Here is a 23,691-nt window from a genome sequence, read left to right on the forward strand (position 1 = left end):
TATGTATGTTATAAGTGAATTAAAAAAAATTTCTACCTCATTTATATCTGAAATAGCAGGGGGTGTCCTAAAAATCAACTTCGATATTACCAGTTGCTCAATAAAGTAATATCTATAAGTAGAATTCTAAGCACAGTATCTTTTACAAGCAAGCATCGTGAACTTGTTTCTTTTGTTTTCTGTGTTCTGCTCCAACATAAATTTTCAACGTTCCTTTAGAGCTAGTGTTACTTCTGATTTCTCTTATCAGCACACACTATCTTTCTGTGTCCTGCCTTTGCTTTCAAACACAAAAGAAGTCAGAATCACTTTGTTTTTCTGGAAGACTAAGGACATCAACCTGGAAAAATGTTCCTGATGTGGCTTCTGACCTGTTTTGATAAATACAACCAGTGCCTTTCAGACAACCTCTGGCCAACACCCGTTCTTTTGACATAGGATGCCTTAGTAATTGCCTCAGCGTGTGGTTATGTCCTGATGCTTCTGCACACATCTTCCTACATGTATGACTCTGGACAAATTACTTAACCCCTAGGCCTCAACTTCCTCATCTGTAAAATGGGGATTTATAAGAAGGACATACCTCAAAGGATAGTTGTGAGGATTAATGAAGTAACATATGATATGTGCTTAGCATTTCCTGGAGCACAATGCATGCTCAATGAAGTTTATCAGTTTGTACCACTATCCAATATCAAAGAGAGTTTATGCAAGGAATGAATGACCTTTTACAATATCCAAAACCTGAGGAAGTATCTGTACATGCTTAACTTCCCTTAATGAGTTAATATAGATCTGTCAGGGTAATGATTTAAACCCTTTTTGGAGCCTCTTTTAGCATAGACAGGGCAGCGTCTCCCAAAATGCAGTCCTTGAAACAGCATTGGCATCACCTGGGAACTTGTTAGAAATGGACATTTTCAGGCCCATTTCGAGACCTACTGAATCAGAAACTGAGGGCAGGGCCCAGCAGTCTGTTTTAACAAATCCTCACATAATTCTGATACATATCAAAGAACCACTGGCCTAGACCATTTTTTTAAAAAAATAAGAGCTTTATTGAGATGTAATTCACCTACCGCACAGTTCACCCAGTTAAAGTGTACAGTTAAGTGGTTTTTAATACATTCACAGAATTCTGTGAGTATCGCTACAGTCATTTTTAGAACATTTTCATCACCCTAAAAAAAAACCCATACCCCCATTTTCCTGTAAACCCACCAGCCTTAGGTGGCCACTAATCTTCTTGTCTCTATGGATTTGGCTATTCTGGTTTTTCATATAAATAGAGTCATAAAATATGTAGCCTTTTTTGTCTGGCTTCTTACATTTAGCATGTATCAGCACTTCATTAATGGCTGGCTAATATTCCATTGTATGGATTTGCCACATTTTGTTTATCCACTCATCAATTGATGTACTTGTACACAAAAGGTAGATTTGGCTGTTACCGATGCTTCCACTTTGAACATTTGTGTACAAGTTTTTGTGTGGGCGTATGTTTTCATTTTTCTTCTGTATATGCCCAGGGGTAGAATTGCTCGGTCATATGACAGGTCTATGTATAATCTTTTGAGGAACTGCCAGACTGTTTTCCAGAGTGACCACACCATTTTATATTACTGCCAACAATGTGTGAGGGTTCCAGTTTCTTCACATCTTTGTCAACACTTCTTTTGTCTGCTAGATCATCTTTTAAGGTAATGAATTCTGTGAACTTAATATCCATGGCACTTCTTATTTTCCCTAAAGTAAAAGCATTAAACCTTTAAAGGATGCCTTTTAGTTTTGTTTCTGATATTAGTTACCTAGTTTCATGTTTACACTATCCATTTTATGATTTTATAAATTTTCATCCTATTTTTGGTCAGTTTAATTTTGAAACACTGAGAGCAGGGACATATTATATTCTCTAATATGTCAGTAATGATACTTTTTCGATGGATTGGTTCTCAAACATTTCTTGAATATAAATATTCCTTAGCTTTGCAGAACACCTGCTATCAAAAGCAACTCATTTTCCTGACCCTTCAATTTCTGATTACAAACCCCAGCTCAAGAAATAGGGTTTTAACTAAAGCTGATTGACCTTTCTCACTGTTTTTTTCCCAGAGGAATGGCTGCTTGTTGGCACCAAACAAGGACATCTTCTTCTCTATAGGATCCGGAAGGATGCTGGTAAGTGGCAGCTCTCCAGTATCAAGAGAGAGGTGACTTACTACTCATGCAAAAAATTGTGATAGTCCACTAATATATAACTGTGAAATCAGTGATTTCTGGACCATTAAAAATTATTGGGGTTGAGGGTAGTACAGTGGGAAAGTGGGGAGAAGCATGAGAAAATCTCTAGGGGTTTTTTTTTTTTTTTTTTCCAGACTCTATTTTCCTACCTGATCTGGTAGGTGGGGTTGAGTGTACCTCCCCTCCTTGCTTCTAGGAGACTCATTGTCCGAAATAAGAAATATTACTGATGGGAATAAGATTTTTGTGTGAATGATGTGGTAGTAGGAAACAAAATTAGGAACCATTGATTTAAAAACTTTTGTTAACTTGGGAGGGGTGGACTAGGAGAGAAGAGGCCTGGGTTTGAACCCAGCTTTCCTTCTCCTTGGCCCAGTGACTGAGTGGGTCCTTTCCAATGTCATTTTCCTCTTCTATAAACTGTCTCACAAAATTGTTGGAGTCAGATGCAAGGATTTTGAAAAGTAAAGCTCTGATCAAATGTGACTTTGTCAGTAAAAATGTAGAATAATAACTAAAGTTTTTGAAATTTATTTTGTTAGGGTTTCTTCTGTTGGGGTAGAAAAAGCACCTCACTATGTTTTCCTGATTTTATATCTGTGTTCTCTTTATGGAAAATTGATGTGTTTGGATAATATACCTTGGAGCTGCAGAGTCTGTAGAAATCTGCTGTTAATGCCAGAGTGTGTTGAACCATATGAAAGTGTCATTACTTGACTATATTAGAAAAAACTAAATTTCATGACTTTGAACCCAATACACTTTCTGTAGTAAATAGCTTAAGGTAAGAGTGGAAATAGATATTTCCTTTTGGAACCTGGAGCAGGAGTAACATGGGAAAAATGGTGGGAATTTCCTTCTACCCATTTTAGGTTCCTTGAGTGGAAACATGTAAATTGGACTGACAAAAGACAGATTAACAAGAGAAAAACAAGTGTATTAACATGTGTATTATACATACACATGGGAGCACTCAGTGCTGGATTACTCAAAGGGGTGGTTGGAATTTGGGCTTATATAACATCTTAACAGATGAACAACAAATTTTTAGAGAGGTGATAAGACAAAGGAAAAGGACTTCGAGTTCCTAAGATGGCAAATTGTTAGAAGGCAGACACATGGGGGAACTAATGGAATAAGGACGAGTAAGTAAAGTTTGTTAGCACATTGCTCGGCTGTCCTCTCTGGGCTGATGAGGGTCTAGAGCTGTCTCCACTGATGAAATTCTGTCCTTGGTAGAGAGGGGAGGAGGGACACCTTTGCAAATGTATGTTCTGTTTTTAGGCAAATTAGAGGGAGGGAGAGAGTCTGTCTTTACCTGCTTCCTCTCAGTTGCCTTCAGCTCAAAATAATCCTTATCCCAAAGTGGCATATTTTGGGGTGGCCTATTCTGCTACCCATCACCAGTGAAATAGGGAAAGAGGGAGGCATCCAGTCAGAAGAGAAACCAGAAGTCAAAGCAGAGGGTGTATTTCGTTCCTAAATTTTTCAACTTTCCTTTAAATCAGGGGTCAGTAAACTTGTTCCAGAAAAGGCCAAAAAATAAATAAGTTAGGCTTTGTAAGCTCTGAGATCTCTGTTGTGACTACCAGCTTTGCTATTTTAGCAAAAAACAACCATAGACTACATGCAAAGGAGTGGTGTGGCTGTGTTCCAACCAAACTTTATAAAGACATGTCGAGGGCTGGATTTGGCCCTGGGGCAGTACTTTGCTTGCCCTGGCTGTAAATTTTTAGTTCTCAGGGCCAGAATAGTTCCATTCTGTGACACCTGTTAGACTATAATTTTAAAAATTAAGCTTGCCTTGGATTTTATTCAGCATTTGACAACCATGATTTGATGTCCACCGTAGGCTCAGATGCTGTGCAGGGCAGGGAGATAAGAGAGCTTAATATTCTTTTCCCCAGCACATAAGAGTTCTTTGTAGCATCAAATACTAAATACTATGGTAAATTGATTTGTTTGATAGGTCATTGTTATATAAATGGTAGGGAATTGAAAACTAAATCTCAACATAGTATAGACTCAAATTGGTAATATTAGTGCTAATCTGACTTGGAACCCTGGTGGTGATTGTTCTATGCCCTGTGATGAGTTCACCATGTGACTTTTGAGACGTTAATTCCCGGGGCTCAATTTCTGCATAGGTAACTTGAGTAGCAGTGCCACCTGCCTTAGACAATTGGGAATCAAACTCTGATTGGAAACTTGACTTCTCCCTATACCCTTAGAGAACAGTTCAGTTCTGCCTCAGCTCTGGCCTATTTATGGCCCGAAATAGAAATAGACTTGGGCCTCCATGAATCAGCCATAGAACTAACTTGGTTTCTAAGTTTGAGATATTCCAAACCTAAATAGGGCTACAACCAGACTGTCTTTCTGGAGAAAGGGAGAGGGTGATAAGATGTCATGGAGAGACTGGAATTAAGTGGATCTGGGATCAGATATGAGTCATCTTTGAACTTGGAAATTCCTCTAGGCCTCATTCTACTCCTATCTTAAATAGAGGCGTTAGATAAGCTCACATCACATGTCTTAACAACTTCAGGTTAACTTCAGTGGTGCCATCACCTTAGAGCAATCATTCTCAAAGTGCAATCCGTAGACCCCAAGGGGTCCCCAGGATCCTTTCAGAAGGTTTACTAGGTCAAAACTAAGTTCACAGTCACACTCAACCATTTTTTCACTGACATTTATTGACCTTTGTACTGTTGATACAGAACTGGTGGTAGCTCGAACTGCTGGCCCTTAGCATAAGTTCAGGGTAGTGGTTAACGAGCTTGTTGGTACGTAACTGTTCTAGTACTCGTTATGTTATTTTCCAGCTCGCTGTCACTGTGGTTTTTGTTTTTGTTTTTTTTTTTAATCGAGTTTCACCTAAGGATATTCTTCGTGTGGCAATAAAAATTATTTTATTATATCTTGATCTTTGACAACACTTCCTTTTAATAATCTCTGATGTAGTGAGAAGTGCTATGTGCCAAGGTATGAAGCACAGTGGCTGTCTTGAGAAAAAGTGTTTGAGTTATGAGCTGAACTGGCCACTTTTTTCATGGAGCATCATTTTTGCTTAAAAGAATGATGAGACAAAAAAAAAAAAAAAGTGACTGATAGGGGCGCCTGGGTGGCGGAGTCATTAAGCGTCTGCCTTCGGCTCAGAGCATGATCCCAGCGTTCTGGGATCGAGCCCCACATCAGGCTCCTCCGCTAGGAGCCTGCTTCTTCCTCTCCCACTCCCCCTGCTTGTGTTCCCTCTCTTGCTGGCTGTATCTCTTTGTCAAATTAATAAATAAAATCTTAAAAAAAAAAAAAGAATGACTGATAGACTGGTTTTGCACACCATTTGGGTGTTTGTTACATGTTTCTTAAAAAAATAAAGGAATCTGTCATTTAAAAAAAAAACGGCTGGAAGTATATGCTGCTAACAGTAAGGCTGGGCCTTTCAGTAGAAAATTAGAATTGTGGAAAAACTGTATCTACCCCCATGAGCTCAGTAGCTTCTCAATACTTTTCTTTTCTTTTTTTTTTTTTAAAGATTCCTTATTTATTTATTCGACAGAGATAGAGACAGCCAACGAGAGAGGGAACACAAGCAGGGCAAGTGGGAGAGGAAGAAGCAGGCTCATAGCAGAAGAGCCTGATGTGGGGCTCGATCCCGTAACGCCGGGATCACGCCCTGAGCTGAAGGCAGACGCTTAACCGCTGTGCCACCAAGGCGCCCCTCAATACTTTTCTGATGACATTGGAGGTGATAATGAGTATGACTTTGTGTGTGTCTGTGTGTGTCTGTGTGTGTGTATAAAATCTCCTATAACAAAATGTGCCAACATTTGGAAAATCTGTGTAACTGAACAGTATTTTCCAGTGCATGAAGTCTCTAAATCATGCATGAGTAAAAGATCCATTTAAAGTGTAAGACAGGGGACACCTGGGTAGCTTAGTCAGTCAAGTGTCTGACTCTTGATTTCAGCTCAGGTCTTGATCTCAGGGTCCTGAGTTCAAGCCCCATCTTGGGCTCCATGCTGAGTGTGGAGCCTACTTGAAATAAATAAATAAAATAAAGTATAAGATAGGCTAATTGACTTTAATTTGACAGAAAGTTCCATTAATAGGTTTCAGATTCCACGTTGTAAGAAACTCCCATTTGTCAAGTTTTCATATGGTATCAAAGAAGAAGATGGACAATTATCTGAAAAAGCTTTAAAATATTCCTCCGTTTTCCAACTCTGTGTCCATGTAAGGACAGATTTTTGTCATATCCTTCAATCAAAACAGTGTATCAAAATATTGAGGGCAGAAGTAGATGTGAGAGTCCACCATCTTCTATTAAGCCAGGTTTTAAAGAGATTTACAGAAATGTAAAACAATGCATTTTTTTAATTTGGAGAAATAGTTATTCATTAAAATGTTGTTTATGCCAACATGTAATGGGCTTACTACTAATATTTAAAAATGAGTTAATAAATACACATTTTTAAAATTTCTCAGTCTTAATTTCTACTCCGGTATACATTGATAACTACAACCCATGTTAAAATTTTGGGATTCTCAATAATTTTTAAGGCTGTGAAGGAGTCCTGACACCACAGAGTTTGAGAACCTCAGTCCTAGATAATTCTGCTTATGAAGAGAGTTGTTGGAAGTAATAATAAAGCCCTTTCCAAATATAGAACTCTTTATCAAGCAGGAAGTGGCTGAATTTTTTTTTTCTTCTGAAATATAATGGCAGAATACAGGGCACGTTTCTGAATCTCCTGCAACTCCAGAGTCCCTTCATCTCTTCTTCCGAGGAACATGTGGAAGAAGTAAGACCGGCTTTGGCAGCATGGGCCCTTGTGGATGCCTCGGAGAGGCTCCACTGGCTGGGCCATGGACCCCACTAGCTATGGGGAGCAGCTCGGGGTCAGCGGTATGAACAGTCTCTTCACAAGCTGGGACGCAGGTAGTAGGGTGTAGTCTCGGCACACGGGCTTTACAATCGGCCCCGACTTTGCTTCTGGGCTGTCTCTCACTGCTACCTACCTGCTTCACCTGTGAGATCCCTCACATACAAAATTGGAATAATAATATCTACTTCTTGAGGGGCAGTTGTGAGGTCATAGGAAATACATATCAATTTTTAAACACAGAACGCAGCACCTAGTTATTGCTTAGTTTATGACAGCTGCTGTAATTATTAGGATCATTATTCTCTTTTTGACCTTTTGGTGACTTTTGAGGCTGAATGTTTTTGTCATCCGCACAAGGTTGGCATCACATGTTTTTATGGTGTGTAACTTCCTTCCTTTTCTGTAACAGTGCCAACCGATGTGGTGTCTCCTGAGAGCAGCGGGAAGTGTAGAGGCATTAAACTGCTTTAGCCGAGGGGATAGTGTTGAGTGTTTGCTCTGTCCTGTGATGCAGGACGTAGGGGCGCTGCTGGGATTTAGTTGGTCTAGATCTAAGGATGCTTCAGGCTGGGTTTCATTGCTTGGGCTCTTATATTTGACTGGCACTTTTTACAAACACTTAGCCAAGGTACTGTTTTGTAGGATAAGACCTTCAGACTCAGAAGTACCTTGGCAGCTTCAGTGAACTTCTGCGGTATGATTCTTTCTGCTAATGCCAAGTGAAGGTGCATGAAACCCTCTGTTCTAAAATTGGAGGGGGAAGCAACTTCCTGTACTCAGTGAAGGCAGCTGTCTAGTGCAGATCTCCAGCTTCCAGTCTTTTAGGAATTTTTAGATTCCTGTAGGAGAGCCATGTGTAGCAGCAGTTTTTGTTGTGGTTATTTTTACATGTTTGGAGCCGCAAATGTTTGTTTCTTTTCCATAGGTTGCAACAGGTTTGAAGTGACACTAGAGAAATCCAATAAAAACTTCTCCAAAAAGATTCAGCAGGTAGGCACTGATGGTGGTCACTACAAGAATATTTGACTTCTATGAGACCCCTTCAAAGCTGGAACTTTGATAACATTATTTATTAACTCTGAATCCTCTGCTGTCTGTTCTTGCATTTATGCAGGGATCTGGGTTCATCCATCATGTGCCTGAGATCCTCTATAATGAGCAGAAATTGCGATGGCACATAAATAGCAGTCAGATCCCTGTCATTGGCATAGACTCTTTAGTCCCTTTTTAGTACTGTACTTAAATGAACATTTGTTAAGCCTTGTTGGAAATGTTTGATTGAGTCTAATGATTTGTTCTTTTCCAGATCCATGTGGTTTCCCAGTTTAAGATTCTGGTCAGCTTGTTAGGTAAGAAAAGGGGTTGCAGTTGTATTTCCTGTGCCAAAAAACAAAAGCTGTGACCTGATTAATCACTGTTTCATGGTTAACTTGATAGACATTGAAACTGACCTGTTCCAAACCAGACACAGCAGGGTACACAGGTATTAAAGGCAGTAGCATCCCTTATCAACTTGAGCTCTGTTCTCCATGGAGTGTCATTCATTCATTCATTCATTCATTTATGCAGTCATTGAGCAGATATTTATTGCGCCCTGCTCTAGGCATTGGGGAGACCAAGTTAAATGAGACATGGTTTCTGTCTTTGAGATTTATGTTCTGATTGTGAAGACCGAAATGACGGGAAGTAATCATGATACAGTGTAAGTTACAATGGAAATCTATAAAAAATGTAGTGGATCTTAGTAATGGGAAAGACAGCATCATCTAGTGGATGATTAGTATTTTGGCAGGAAGAGAGGGGAAGGCAGAACATTTTAAGCAGAGGCGGTGGGGTCTGGCCAGACTTAGGATGTGTGGCAGAGAGTGGCAGAGTGGCAAGAGATAGAGGAGAGACAGATCAAACCAGACTTGTTTGAAAAGCCATAGACTCATTTGAAGGCAGCCTACGAGGCCTTTTCTTTTTTTTATTTTATTTTATTATATTATGTTAATCACCATACAGTACATCCCCAGATTCCGATGTAAAGTTTGATGCTTCATTAGTTGCGTATAACACCCAGTGCACCATGCAATACGTGCCCTCCTTACTACCCATCACCAGTCTATCCCATTCCCCCACCCCCCCCCCCCTGAAGTCTTCAGTTTGTTTCTCATAGTCCATAGTCTCTCATGTTTCATTCCCCCTTCTGATTACCCCCCTTTTCTTTATCCCTTTCTTCCCCTACCGATCATCCTAGTTCTTATGTTCCATAGATGAGAGAAATCATATGATAATTGTCTTTCTCTGCTTGACTTATTTCACTTAGCATTATCTCCTCCAGTGCCGTCCATGTTGCAGCAAATGTTGAGAATTCGTTCTTTCTGATAGCTGAGTAATATTCCATTGTATATATGGACCACAGCTTCTTAATCCAGTCATCTGTTGAAGGGCATCTCGGCTCCTTCCATGATTTGGCTATTGTGGACAATGCAGCTATGAACATTGGGGTGCATATGGCCCTTCTCTTTACTACGTCTGTATCTTTGGGGTAAACACCCAGTAGTGCAATGGCTGGGTCATAGGGTAGTTCAATTTTTAACTTTTTAAGGGACCTCCACACTGTTTTCCAGAGTGGCTGTACCAACTTGCATTCCCACCAACAATGTAGGAGGGATCCCCTTTCTCCACATCCTCTCCAACAATTGTTGTTTCTTGCCTTGTCTATCTTTGCCATTCTAACTGGCGTAAGGTGGTATCTCAGTGTGGTTTTGATTTGAATTTCCCTGATGGCTAATGATTTTGAACATTTTTTCATGTGTCTGTTAGCCATTTGTATGTCTTCATTGGAAAAGTGTCTGTTCATATCTTCTGCCCATTTTATGATTTGTTTATTTGTTTCTCGTGTATTGAGTTTGAGAAGTTCTTTGTAGATCTTGGATACCAGTCCTTTATCTGTAGTGTCCTTTGCAAATATATTCTGCGAGGCCTTTTCTTAACAGAGGACTAGAAACTTGCCTCACGCTTTGTACTGTTCAGCCCAGGGCCCAAATGGTAGAATCATTTTAAACTGAGTTTCTAGGTGGAGAGAAACATTTAAAGTAACTAAATCTTCATGAGTAAACTAGATAGGAGGCTCGAGTGAAGTTATTTTGCTTGCTTTCCGAGAAAAGAAATCCTTGCCATGGGATTGTACCAAATCCCATGGATTGGAAAGGATTTCCTTTCTTCTACTGAGGCCTCCTAACGAAAGTAGCTTTGAAAGCCTATTCTTGTACAAATATTGCATCACAAACTTCCAGACTTGAGAAAGAGAGTGTAGGAGTGCTTTGGTAGTGAAAGAGCTCGTCTGCATAAGCCAGCCTGAATTTAAAGGAACAAAAGTGACCTCACATTTTGTAATGTAATTCTGATAACAGACCAGAATAAATCATTGTTAGTGAAACCAAAGATACATCTTCAACCAACACTTGCCGTTTGGTTCTTCAGATCGTTAGTTATTTATTGTGTGTTTACAGAATTATGATAATTTATACTGTTGTTATACCTCCTTCCGAACAGAAAATAACATTTACGTCCATGACCTATTGACATTTCAACAAATCACTACGGTTTCAAAGGCAAAGGGAGCCTCACTGTTCACATGTGACCTCCAGGTAAGTGTAGGCAAGGTGAAATTTGACTTCGTGTTTCAATAAATATGGTCTTTCTTATATTTCCACCATTAGGTGGAAAGAGTAACATTGATATGCGAACCCAGCAGAGACTCCAAAGAAAGTTTTTGATTTTGGATTAAATTAGAGAAATTTCCCCCTTTGTATGTGGTCTGAAGGGGAAACATTTGGGTTCCCTCTGTGTGTGTGTGCTAATTAGAGCACCAGACATCTGTCTGGTAGGAGGCAACTAATCCACGATAAAAGCCTTTGCCCATGGACATACCATTAGTGGGAAAATCCAGACTTAACCAGTATCACGAACATAGCTGTGGAACATTAAATTGACCTTGTTCTGAACATATTATTCTATTCTTTCTCTTTATGGTGTTTTTTTGTCATTTGGAAAAACATTCTTCTTATTTAGGCGAATCCGTCATCCTTACAGTATTCAGAATCTGCCTTACCCTCTCAGCTTTGATCACTTTTTAGGCCTTGTGGTCTACATTGACACTGCATTGTTTTATGCTTAGACATTTCTTTTCTTCTCCCTCCTTAAAGGATTGAAAGTGGCCACTGACACATGCTGATCCCTGACCAGCATGTTTTGATAGCCATAAGTAAGAAACATTTAAAAAAAAAAAAAAAAAAAAAAAAAAGGAGCAAGCGGTTAACGTAGGTGAAGGCCTGCCCTGGGATTTTCCTGTGTGAATTATGAATGTCCGAGAGATTTGCTGGGGTTGGGGTCTTTGGCTGGCAGCCCCTGGGGAGGAAGTGCTCCTCAGCCTATTGTTTCTAAGTACGTCTTAGAAAAATGGTGTTCTTCCACTCAGTTTGTCCGGCAGGGTGTAGGGGATTTTCAGATCAGTAGCCATTTCAAGGTCGAACATCTCTAATTTAGCTGTCACTCAGTTACGGAGTTACCGCGTACACACCCTCATTTGCTCTGGGTGTCTCTCCGCAGCACACAGAGACTGGTGAGGAGGTGTTGCGGATGTGCGTGGCCGTGAAAAAGAAGCTGCAGCTCTACTTCTGGAAGGACAGGGAATTTCATGAATTGCAGGTAAAGTCCATGTTACCTGGTCCATGTTGGCTCACAGCTTGAAAGGCTTCCTGTTCAATAATACCGAAGGTCAGGGCCTCAGGCTTGGAGTTCTCTCCAGATGAAGGCTCCGCCATGAGTACGTGGGAGCCTATTCACGGCCACTCGTCGGAGTCTCCTAGTCTTCAGAGGCAGCGGTAATCCAGTTCGGCAACATTTATATGGATTGGTTTATTTCAAAGTGGGTTTCACCTTTTCTAAAGGCGTCTAGTCATCCAGTTCATGGGTGACTTAAATTTTTTGTTACAGGTGGTTTCCTGGCCTTGAGCTTACAGACATGTGCTTAGATGAGGGTGAGGGTGATTTTGCAGAGAGGGGGTAGAATAACAGGAAAGTCATGGGATTTTTTTTTTCTTTTAACATCTTTCCATTTGAATTCTTGCTCTCTTTCTTTAGGGGGACTTTAGTGTACCAGATGTGCCCAAGTCCATGGCATGGTGCGAAAATTCTATCTGTGTGGGTTTCAAGAGAGACTACTACCTAATAAGGGTAAAACTTATTCTTTTGCATACATTATCCGTTGACCTGGGGGAGAGGATCATGTGCTTTTGAACTACAGGTCAGGAGACTGCCTTAAGCAGTTTTGGCATAACGGTTTATGTTTGTATGTTTGGTTATTTTTTAATGCTTCTCAGCATCTCTACAAATAGATGTCTGATGCCAGGCAGCATCAACTCTCAATTCTCTACAGAATGAGTTATCCACATCCTGTATCTAATTATTGGAACAGATAATTAGGGCTGCTTGCCTCTGTTCAGCAGCATTACCATGGTCTGTCATCTTAAGGCTTCAGCGCTCAGGAATTATAAACTAATTTTAGTATTAAGTATTTTTAAGACTTTGAGTTTCCTGCACCCCAAAATCTTTTAGTATATTTATTTTAAAAATTGTTTTAACTTTTTTTAAATTTCAAAAGCCACATATCTTAATGTAAAAAATAAGGAAATATAGATAAGCAAAATAAAGGAAGTCCAGATCACCCATAATCCCTTCACTCAGAAATAATCATTGTTAACCTTTTGGTAGATGAGCTTCCACTTATTTACAAAAATAGCATGTTATACACATTGTTTTATAACCTTTTTTTCTTAACCAAAGTGGTAAATAGCCGTGACGTTGGTTTTTTTCCTGCATTATTTATACTGTATGTAGAATAGGTTGATATACCATACATTTCATAGAATAATCCAAATTTCTTAGCTTTATACCCCTCTCATATTCCAGAGTTGGCAATTCTAGAAGCCTTTCTTCTCATTTCCATTTCTCCCCACTTCTCTACTCCCCACTCTTCATTATTTATCTAGTTAATGTGTTTGTTCCATATTTACGTTGTTGGAATGTCCTGATTTTATCAGCATCAGAGTTGCAGACTTGTAGAGGAGTCGCTCCTATCCCGCTGACTGATGAGCAGAGTAGCAGCTAGGCCTATAGGTGCTGAAGGAAGTCTGTGAGGGCTGGGGAGACAGAGCCAGAAGCTGGAGAGTATAGGCTCTCATTCCCCTGACTACCTTGAATGCTGCCACCCTCTTCTTGAGAGTACAGTCTTTTGAGGGTGGGAAATCTTGGTTTAGGCCCAAGCTATTCAAAAATTACTCATTATATCCGACAGTAAAATTCATTATTTTTGATGTACAGTCTAACAGATGCTTAGAGTTGCGTAACCACCACCACAATCAAGATTCAGAGCAGTTCCATCACCCAAAAAATGCCTTCATGCTGCCCCTTTGAAGTCACCCCCTCTTCCTGTGCCCCAACTTCTAGTAATCACTGATCTGTTCTTCATCTCTTATAGTTTTGCCTTTTCCAGAATGTCATATAAATGGAATTCTACAGTATGTAGCCTTTTGAATATGGCTTCTTTCACTTAGCATAATGCATTTGACATCCATCTGTATTGTTGTGTGTGTCATTATGTTCTTTACGCCTGAGTAGTGGTCCATGGTATGGATGTACTACGGGTTTGTTTATCCATTCATCAGTTAAAGGACAAAGTTGTTTCCAATTTTTAGCCATTATGAATAAAGCTGCTGTAAACATTTGCATACAGGTTTTGGTGTAAACATAAGTTTTCATTTCTCTTGAGCAAGTGCCTAAGGAATGGGATTATTGGGTTGTATGGTAAGTATGTGTTTAACTTTAGAAGAAGCCAACAAACAAAATGGCTGTACCATTTGCATCCTCACCAGCAGCGAATGAGAGTTCCAGTCGCTCTGCATCCTCACCAGCACTTGACATTATTAGTTGCCAGGCTAGATGCTTCTCTCTGTGTTAGAGAAAAAAAGAGAACTGGTTCTATGTTGTGATGACAAAATTTGTTGTAACAAACTCTATAATATTTCCTTAGGCTGAAAAAGGAATATTATTAGCTTCTCTAGGTTCGGGGTTTTATTTGGATTTTTCAGGCCAAATTCATACCTCTGGCGAGAGAACGCTGGTTGACTCACTTTGTGTCTTCCTATAGGTGGATGGAAAAGGGTCCATCAAAGAGCTCTTTCCAACAGGAAAACAGCTGGAGCCGTTAGTTGCACCTCTGGCAGATGGAAAAGTGGCTGTGGGTCAGGATGATCTCACCGTGGTGCTCAATGAGGAGGGGATCTGCACACAGAAATGTGCCTTGAACTGGACAGACATACCAGTGGCCATGGGTGAGACCACCATAGCGGCTGTTTCCCACGGCGGGCCGGGGTTGTGTGCCATACTCAAAGAATGGAATCCCATTCATGGCTTTCGCAGACTGTGGTTGACGGTGTCATTTACTCTCAGTTCCCCTTCTCAGAATTAGAAGGGTGCTTAAGATCATTAAAAATAGGATATTCTGGTTTTTGTAGGAAGCCAGATATTGCACCAGAGGGGGAGAAATAGAAGCAGAGTTATGTGTTTTAGGAAGTGATTCTCTGTTGCCATATATTTTTACTTAGTACTTGTTGTTTTACCTTCTTTGTAATGGTTTTATTGTGTCCTCTGCCAGATAGACTGCATTTGGAAATTAGTGGCAGTTATTCCTGTAATATATGTAACTCAGTATTGATGAGCTTTTGACATGGTGGTTATTGCTTCATTGTTCTGTAGCTTGGAGGTGCAGATTGCATTTAGATGTCAGTCTCTGGCCTGCACAGTAGGTGTTTCTGCTCCTACCCCTGCCTCAGGCTCTCCACAGTGGTATTCCCTGGAAATGTGTGATCACCCTCGTAGCAATTCATTTTCGGTCAGAAGAGTGACCGAAATAGTTACTGCTATGGAGTAGGGCATTCAGATCTGCTATCTCTAAGGACTCTAGCTGGGGAGGTGAGGATTGCATCTTGGATAAAGAGAGAAAACAAGGCACTGCTTTAGGTATTCAGTTGGATGAGTTGAGATTCAGTTGTTCATAAGGTTCAACTTGCCAGTAAGAAGTTTCATTACATAGGTAAGCTTGGACTGGACCAGGCAGGGAGTTTATGATTTGGCTTGAAGAAAAATTCCTTTCATTCTAGACAGAAAAGATAGCTTGAGAAATGATCAGAAATGCTCACTTGTGACAGAGCATTACAGAGACTGACCTGGTTAAAACAGGCAGTCTGAATTACAGAGGACCATGCAAAGTTAGAGGCCCATGCAAAGGTCTGAGAGGCCAGTAGATTCCTAACTGGTAGAATGTTTTGGTAAAAGCATCATGTTCTAGGGTAATTATTCTGGTGGCAGTTAGAGATGAACAGATCGGAAGGAAAATAAATCAAAGGACAATATTTTGTAAGGCCCAAGATTATGTATATTAACAAGTTTGAGAGACTAAGAGCTTCACAAGAAGCTTTGTGGTGTTCTGAGGGACCCTTGTGTTCCTTTCAGAAGAGGGACTGTGGTAGAATTGATGAAGATGTGTGTAATATGCTTGAAGTATGCTTCTGATTCCCTAGTGTGAGAGTTCCTGTTTTAAAACCTTTGTTAGTGCCCATTGTCTTTGGCAGTGTTTCTCAAAAACATTTCTGTGCCTTAACATACTGAGGGAGGGAGAGGACATTCTTTCTAGGTAGGGTGGGAGAACCACCGTCTGACAGGACAAAGACTAAATTTCTTCAGTGGTGTGCATTGTAAACTTCATTTCTACTTCTGCTGTCAACTTTACCACTTCACCCAGATTCCATTCATCTTGGATTCCCCCCTCACCAAGCCATCATCACCCGTGCTCTTGCCTCTTCCTTTCTTCTCTTCTCAGCACTGTCCTGCTCACATGACAAGGCCCTGTTCAGTGGCACTTCCTCTATGAAGTCTTCTCTGACACGCAGGCAGAATGCATCACTTCCCCCTTGGTGCTTCCAAAACCCTTTCAGGTTTCTCTGTCACGGCACCCACACTGTCCCACTGGATGCAGTGAGTCATCTGTCTCCTCTGCTCATGTAGGAGCTCTGTGAGCTCTGGACTCGTGTCTTGATCCCCTTGGAGTAGGGCCCAAAACACAGCCTTTTAGGAAATGCTTGCTGAATAGATGAATAGGTGTCATTGTTGGCCATTTATGAGATGTCTGCTGTATACCAGCCACTCTGCCAAGTTTTGAAGATACAAAGAGATCCAGACCATCTCTGTTGTCAAAGAGCTGGGGAGACTGGACCATGATACGATATGACAACTAAAAGCCTTTCTATTGTAGATTACCTTTTTTATTAAATTAGACCTTATTAAAGTGGGCCAGATTAAAGGAGAGAGAAATTTTACATATTTATACAAGTTAACACTAAAGGGAATTATACTAGTTTTTAAAAACGAGGCCAGCATAAAAAGAGAAGTAAAAAAATCCAATACAAAACAACATGTTTTTTACTTTAATTTTTTTATAAGATGAAAAATACTAGCATAGCAACAGCAGTAGCATTCAAAGTGATGGAAAAATTGGCCATCTGGCTTTAAAATTTTTACTGCATTTGGAGTATAAACTACATATATAATATGAAAAATTTTTTGTCAGAAAGTAAATGACAAAAATAAATCCATAGCAAATTAGCCACACTAAGACACTATGAATATATTCTTTGAGGTTAAGTTTCTATATAATTATGCCATCTAGTGGCTCATTTTTTACTTTTTTTTTTTCCTTTTAAAAACTTTTCTGTTTTAATTGTGGTAAAAAAAAAAACAACAAATCTATCATCAGTTTTTAACTGTACAGTTCACTAGTTACATATATTCACATTGTCCATGCAGCAGATTTCAGAACTTTCTCATCTTGCAACAGTAAAACTCCATATCTATTAACAACCCTTTTCTCCTTCCCCCAGCCCTTGTTGATCACCATTCTACTTTCTGTTTCTGTGATTGACACTCCAGAGACCTCGTCTAAGTGGTAGAAAACTCCCATAGTGAGAATGCCACCCAGTTGCTGTCTCTGAACCATTAAGCATCAGGTGGAGTTTTGCATCTTTTCCCTGTGAAAAATCTCAAGCAGAAATAACCTTGGCCAGAAATGTGGAATTCTATTTAGCCTCATTTTAGGGAAAAAAGAAGTTGCCTTCCTCTTGCCCTTCCCAAGAGAATAAAAGAAGAGGTCATATAACCTTCTCCCACTGATGTGTTGTTAGGGGCAGCTGCAGCTGGCCTTCCTCTGGCTTGGTTTTGTGACTGATGAGAAAGGGAGCAGGTGAAGCTTTCACCCAGTCCTTTGGAGGAGATGGTAGGAGTGGGATCAGGTCACTCTCAGTAAAGCTGGATGCATCCTTCTTGTACACGAGATTTCTCTTAGTGTTACTTGGGCAAAGCAAAATTTTTTTTTTCCTTTGGATACCACAGCATAGGATCCTGACTTGGTATTTGAGTAGTGGACTGTTTGGAGATCCCATCTGAATGCAGCTTAGAAATTGGAAACTGAAGCAGTCCGTAAACCTAAAGCCTTAGGCCAGATCTACAACTCAAAGTGTTCTTTCTTGTACAGAGCACCAGCCTCCCTACATCATTGCAGTTCTGCCTCGATATGTGGAGATCCGAACATTTGAACCAAGGCTTCTGGTCCAGAGCATTGAACTGCAAAGGCCCCGCTTCATTACCTCAGGAGGGTAAGGAATTTGTTTTTTTACTGAAGCTGCCATATTATTGCAAAGCTTTAAAATCACCTGCATCGTCATAAACCCTGTGCTCTTTTGCTAATATTCTTATTCCTGCCTCCAGATCAAACATTATCTATGTGGCCAGCAATCATTTTGTTTGGAGACTCATTCCTGTCCCCATGGCAACCCAAATCCAACAGCTTCTCCAGGACAAGCAGTTTGAATTGGCTCTACAGCTCGCAGTAAGTATTATTTCTGAGATTTGGATGTGAGTCTGCCTTTCTCGTTGTTCTTCAAAGCAAGTGATTTTGGCTTAGATGTTTAAATTTAGTTTGGACTGGTTGAATAAGCACAGAGCTGCAAGTTAAGGACGTGGATTCAGGATCTGACTCTGCCATAAAATATCTATGTAACTCTAAATAATTTCACTTTTTCAGATGGCTTATCTGTCAGATGTAGAATGAATGCCAATTATAATAATAGTATCTCCTAGAATTTAGAAGACAATAAAATAATTTAATGGATATGTTAGAGCCTTGAAAAATTAGTGTAAGCATTAAAATAACAATCATAATGTAAGATTATAGTCTAATTGAATGCAACAGCTAGAGGGCTTCTCAGAATTCCTTTCAACAGTAGGTCCATCTCTTTGGATAATCAGGCCTTCTTCAGGTTTCTGAAACCACCTCAAGTTGCTGCATTCAACAGGGCTACGCTCTTGTATTTATGGCTGCTGCTCTCCTTGAATGTTGGCACGGGATGGTGGTCGCAGCCAAGTAGTGCCCCCGCTTTTGTTTTGGCGGTTCTCTCGTTGCCAACATACTTCTTGGAGACCGACTTCTGAGACTTGTCTGGTTCTTTTAAATATCCCCAGCGGTGATTATTGTTGGTAGAGAGTGGATTTGATTTTAGGAAACAACCAAAGGTCATTTTGACCCTAGACACTAAACTGGACTGTGCTAATTTAGTAAAAGAGAAGAGATTTTTATGAAGATAATATTTAAAAAGCTTAGTTTTTATTTTGTAAATTATTTCTGAAAGGAGAGCAATGGTCACACATTTTGGAATTTATGTTTATAGTCACATGTGATAGATACTTTTGAAGGGCAGTGTTTATCTTGGATGTATACATTTTGGATTTAAAACAAAAACCCAGTCTTAATAGTTAGAAATGTTTAATAACCCATAAAGTTTGCTTTTTTCTTGGGGCATTTAATTTCAGCATCTTACTACTTTATTTTTATTTTTTTGCCACTCATGCATTGCCCTAAATTCTTTTCATTTTAAAAATAATGCCCATGAATCCACCATCCTACCCAAGAAAAACAGCTTACATAACCTATACGTTCCTCCCCATCTCATTCTTCTGCCTCCCCTCCAAACACACCATTATCCTAAATTTGTGTTTATTGTGCCCTGGAAAAATGTATTTCTTGTTGAAAAATCTCAAATCAGCAACCTAACCTTACACCTAAAGGAGCTAGAAAAAGAAGAACAAATAAAACTCCAAACCAGCAGAAGGAAGGAAATAATAAAGATTAGAGCAAAAATAAGTGAAGTAGAAACGAAACAAAACAGTAGAACAAATTAATGAAACCAGGAGCAAGTTCTTTGAAAAGATCAAAATTGGTAAGCCTTTAGCCAGACTCATCAAAAAAGAGAGGACTCAAACAAAATTATAAATGAAAGAGAAGAAATTGACACCACAGAAATACGAAGAGGATTATGAGAGAATATTATGAAAAATTATATACCAACAAATTGGACAACCTAGAAGATATAAATAAATTCCTAGAAACATATAACCTCACAAAACTAAATCAAGAAGAAGTAGAAAATTTGAACAGACTGATTACCAGCAATGAATTGAATCAGTAATCAAAGAACTCCCAAAAAACAGAAGTCTAGGACCAGACAGCTTCACAGGTGAATTCTACCAAACATTTAAAGAAGAGTTAATGCCTATTCTTCTCAAACTATTCCAAAAAATAGGAAGGAAAGCTTCCAGATTCCTTCTATGGGGCCAGCATTACCCTGATACCAAAACCAGATAAAAATACTACAAAAAAAAAAGAACTGCAATATCCCTAGGTCGGTATCGCTGATGAACATAGATGCAGAAATCCTCAATAAAATACTATGTAACTGAATCCAACAGTACATTAAAAAAATCATTCACCACGGTCAAGTGGGATTTCTTCTTGGGTTGCAAGGGTGGTTTAGTATTTGGAAATTAGTCAAAGTGATACATCACATCAATAAGAGAAAGGATAAGAACCGTAATGATCATTTCAATAAAGTATTGGGACTACATCAAAATAAAAAGCTTCTGCACAGCAAAGGAAACCATCAATAAAACTAAAAGACAACCTACGGAATGGTAGAAGATACTTACAAATGACATATTCAATAAAGGGTTAGTTCCAAAATATATAAAAAACTTATACAGCTGCACACTCAGAAAACAAATAATCCAATTACAAAGTAGGCAGAAGACATGAAGAGATTTCTCCAAAGAAAGCCATACAGATAGCCAACAGACACTTGAAAAAACGCTCAACATTCACTTACCATCAGGGAAACGCAAATCAAAACCACAATGAGAGGTGGAGGCAAAATGGTGGAGGAGAAGGGGACCCCGTTTCATCTGGTCCCCTGAATTTAGCTGGGTATCTGTCAAACCATTTTGAACACCCATGAAATCAGCCTGAGATGTAAGAATATATATCTGGATCTCTTTGAGCAGAAAAGCGACTGTCTTTGGCAAGTAAACTGTGCGGAGTCATGAAACTGCGGAGAGATATCAGAAGATAAACAGAAGGGGGAGGGAGCCGCCAAAACCACAATGAGATATCCCCTCACACCTGTCATAATGGCTAAAATCAAAAACACAAGGAACAACAAGTGTTGGTGAGGATGTGGAGAAAAAGGAACCCTTATGAACGGTTGGTGGGAATGCAAACTAGTGCAGCTACTGTGGAAAATATGGAGGTTCCTTAAAAAATTAAAAATAGAATTATCATATGATCCAGTAATTCTACTACTGGGTATTTACCCAAAGAATACATAAACACTAATTCGAAAAGGTATATTTACCCCTAAGTTTATTGCAGCATTTTTTACAATAGCCAAGATACGGAAGCAATGTAAGTGTCCATCGATAGATGAATGGATAAAGAAGAGGATAAAGAAGACATATATACACACATATATATACATACATAATGGAAAATTAGCCATAAAAAAGAATGAAATCCTGCCATTTGCAACAACATGAATGGAGCTAGAGGGTATAATGCTAAGTGAAATCAATCAGAGAAAGGCAGATACCATATGATTTCACTCATGTGGAATTTAAGAAACAAAAGGAAAAAAAGACAAACCACAAAAGCCGATTCTTACCTGTAGAGAACAAACTGATGGTTACCAGAGGGGCGGTAGGTGGGGGGATGGGGGAAATAGGTGATGGGGATTAAGGCGTGCACTTGTGCTGATGTATGGAAGTGTGGAATCATTGCAGGGTACATCTGAAACTAATATAATGCTGTTAATTATACTGGAGTTAATTTTAAAAGGCTGTTTCTTGTTAACTGTTTACATATATATGTGTGCTTGAATATGTTATTTGGTTTTTGAATTTTAAAGGGTATAATGCAGCACATAGATTTTTTAGTACCTTTTTTCTTCACAGGAAGGTCTTGGGTCTTTTCAGTGATCTTCCTGCTGCAGGTTGGGTGTTTAATCTTCAGTAGAGAAGGTGTAAGTGGGTTTCCATTTTTCCTTCTCTTTTCTAGACTTGTACTTACTAGGTGTTCTGTGCTATGGTGTAAGAAGGTTGGTTGATAACATCTTAGCTCTTGAGGAACCTATCTTTCATTTAAATAGACCGAAGAGGGGCGCCTGGGTGGCACAGCGGTTAAGCATCTGCCTTCGGCTCAGGGCGTGATCCCGGCCTTATGGGATCGAGCCCCACATCAGGCTCCTCCGCTATGAGCCTGCTTCTTCCTATCCCACTTCCCCTGCTTGTGTTCCCTCTCTCGCTGGCTGTCTCTATCTCTGTCGAATAAATAAATAAAATCTTTTTTTAAAAAAAATAAATAAATAAATAGACCAAAGAATATACATGAAACTTTCAGAGGACAAGTGCATATTAAACTTCACCATTGACAAAATGTTAAGCAAAATGTTAGCCAGGGGACAATTCCCTGTGGGCTGGACAAGGCATGCCACTGTTAGACCCTTTCGGAATAGGCGAGATCAGGATCAGATGGGGAAGCAAGGGGCATTAAGAGTGTGAGAATGTTGAAGAAGTGAAAACAGTGTAGAAATGGCTTGGAGCCCATCCTGACTGGAGTGGAGGGTGACACTTGAGCGTCTGGGAGTATGCTAGAGAAGGAGGCCGTGCCGTTCTGAAAATCTGTGAAGCACCAAAGGGGCTTAGACTGGGTGCGGCCACGTGGCGATGGTGGTCTCGAGAGGGGTGACGGCAACAGAATTGGAAAGGAAAAGGAGAAGGAAAAAATGGAAAGACATTTTGAGGGAAGAAATTAAATGTAGTAAAGATAGGTTAAAAAGAATAAAAGGAAAATAAAGGGTTATAAGGAAGAAACAAAGATAATAAATAGCAGCATTGATTTAGCTCTTACTGTGAACAGGACCTTTCGCTGTGCCAGCAACGTTAAATGCCCTTCATTCTGTCTTCACTCACCCTGTTTTGTTTTAGTTTTGATTTTTTTGTGTTTTTGAACTAAACTCTAGACTTCATTGAGATTTCACCAGTTTTTCTGTTAATGCCCTTTTTCTCTTCCAGTTTCAAATCCAGAAACTACATTGTATTTAGTTGTTGTGTGTCCTTACTGTCGTCTGATCTGTGACAGTTTCTTATTCTCTTCTTGTTTTTCATGACCTTGACAGTTTTCAGGGGTACTGCTCAGGTATTTTTAGAAACCCTGTTGTGTTTTAATTGTAGAGTTTCTTCTCAGTCTTGTGGTTAAATGTCAGGACTGTCTATGAGGGCAGGTGCCACGTGGCTTGTCTTGTACACTTTGGCATGCGGACCTCCTAGGATGTTGTCTGATATGTAGTGTATACTGAATAAATATTTGTTGAGTGAGTGTGCACTTACCTATTTTACTGTCTTACTAGGAAATGAAAGATGATTCCGACAGCGAAAAGCAGCAACAGATCCATCACATCAAGAACTTGTATGCCTTCAACCTCTTCTGCCAGAAGCGTTTTGATGAGTCCATGCAGGTCTTTGCTAAGCTTGGCACAGGTAACACATGGGTTTGGCCTTGGTTGGACCTCATGGAGGGGAAACTGGAAAGGACGGGAGAAATGGAACTAGACATCTGGGACCAGAGATAGTTTCTGCTCATCTCAGTTGATCCTCGTGCCTCACAGGATCCCATGGGTGGCCACAGCATTGTATGTTTACAGTTCTCATCTTGTGCACTTGGTCTTACCCATTAACACGGACTTCCAGTAGCCCTATGTATTATTTACGGTAGAGAGGCTAGGTCTCTTTCCAGTGGCTAGAATATTCATACATGGCACCCAGGGCACTCTTTTTTTACGTATATCGAGGTGCAGGCATTTTTAGTATGAGGCCTTGAATGTGGTCCTACAGAAACCTTATATTCTGTAATAAATACTCAGGGGAAGTAACAGGGCTTATGGGAAAAATGAGGTTGCAGCAGACCACTCAAGACAGGCAGCTTTGTAAGTGGAACACTAATTAAAATAATAGCAATCCTACGAAAATTAAACTCCCACTGGTGTTGGCACTCAGCATGGTAGTGCTTTGCAGTCTTGAA

The 23,691-nt window shown here is 39.8% G+C and overlaps 1 protein-coding gene across 4 annotated transcripts in view; it reads left to right on the forward strand.

Annotated features, from left to right (window-relative positions):
* The window catches only part of VPS39 (VPS39 subunit of HOPS complex), a 47,143-nt gene that overhangs the window by 5,869 nt on the left and 17,583 nt on the right, over positions 1 to 23,691 (forward strand). Inside the window, exons 2-13 of one of the 4 annotated variants that reach the window (XM_034661100.1) lie at positions 1,578 to 1,700; positions 2,113 to 2,178; positions 6,971 to 7,046; positions 8,056 to 8,120; positions 8,437 to 8,479; positions 10,671 to 10,765; positions 11,727 to 11,825; positions 12,261 to 12,353; positions 14,326 to 14,509; positions 17,764 to 17,884; positions 17,997 to 18,117; positions 23,021 to 23,150. In XM_034661100.1, the coding sequence (XP_034516991.1) occupies positions 1,632 to 1,700; positions 2,113 to 2,178; positions 6,971 to 7,046; positions 8,056 to 8,120; positions 8,437 to 8,479; positions 10,671 to 10,765; positions 11,727 to 11,825; positions 12,261 to 12,353; positions 14,326 to 14,509; positions 17,764 to 17,884; positions 17,997 to 18,117; positions 23,021 to 23,150 (1,162 nt within the window). In that variant the 5' untranslated portion in view covers positions 1,578 to 1,631. Of the gene's footprint in view, positions 1 to 1,577; positions 1,701 to 2,112; positions 2,179 to 6,970; positions 7,047 to 8,055; positions 8,121 to 8,436; positions 8,480 to 10,670; positions 10,766 to 11,720; positions 11,826 to 12,260; positions 12,354 to 14,325; positions 14,510 to 17,763; positions 17,885 to 17,996; positions 18,118 to 23,020; positions 23,151 to 23,691 lie in introns of those variants that run through there. The other 3 variants (XM_002913201.4, XM_034661101.1, XM_019801950.2) reach the window with 3 other exon arrangements.

This window comes from Ailuropoda melanoleuca, chromosome 5 (genome assembly GCF_002007445.2).
Source record: "Ailuropoda melanoleuca isolate Jingjing chromosome 5, ASM200744v2, whole genome shotgun sequence".
Classification (NCBI taxonomy): Eukaryota; Metazoa; Chordata; class Mammalia; order Carnivora; family Ursidae; genus Ailuropoda; species Ailuropoda melanoleuca.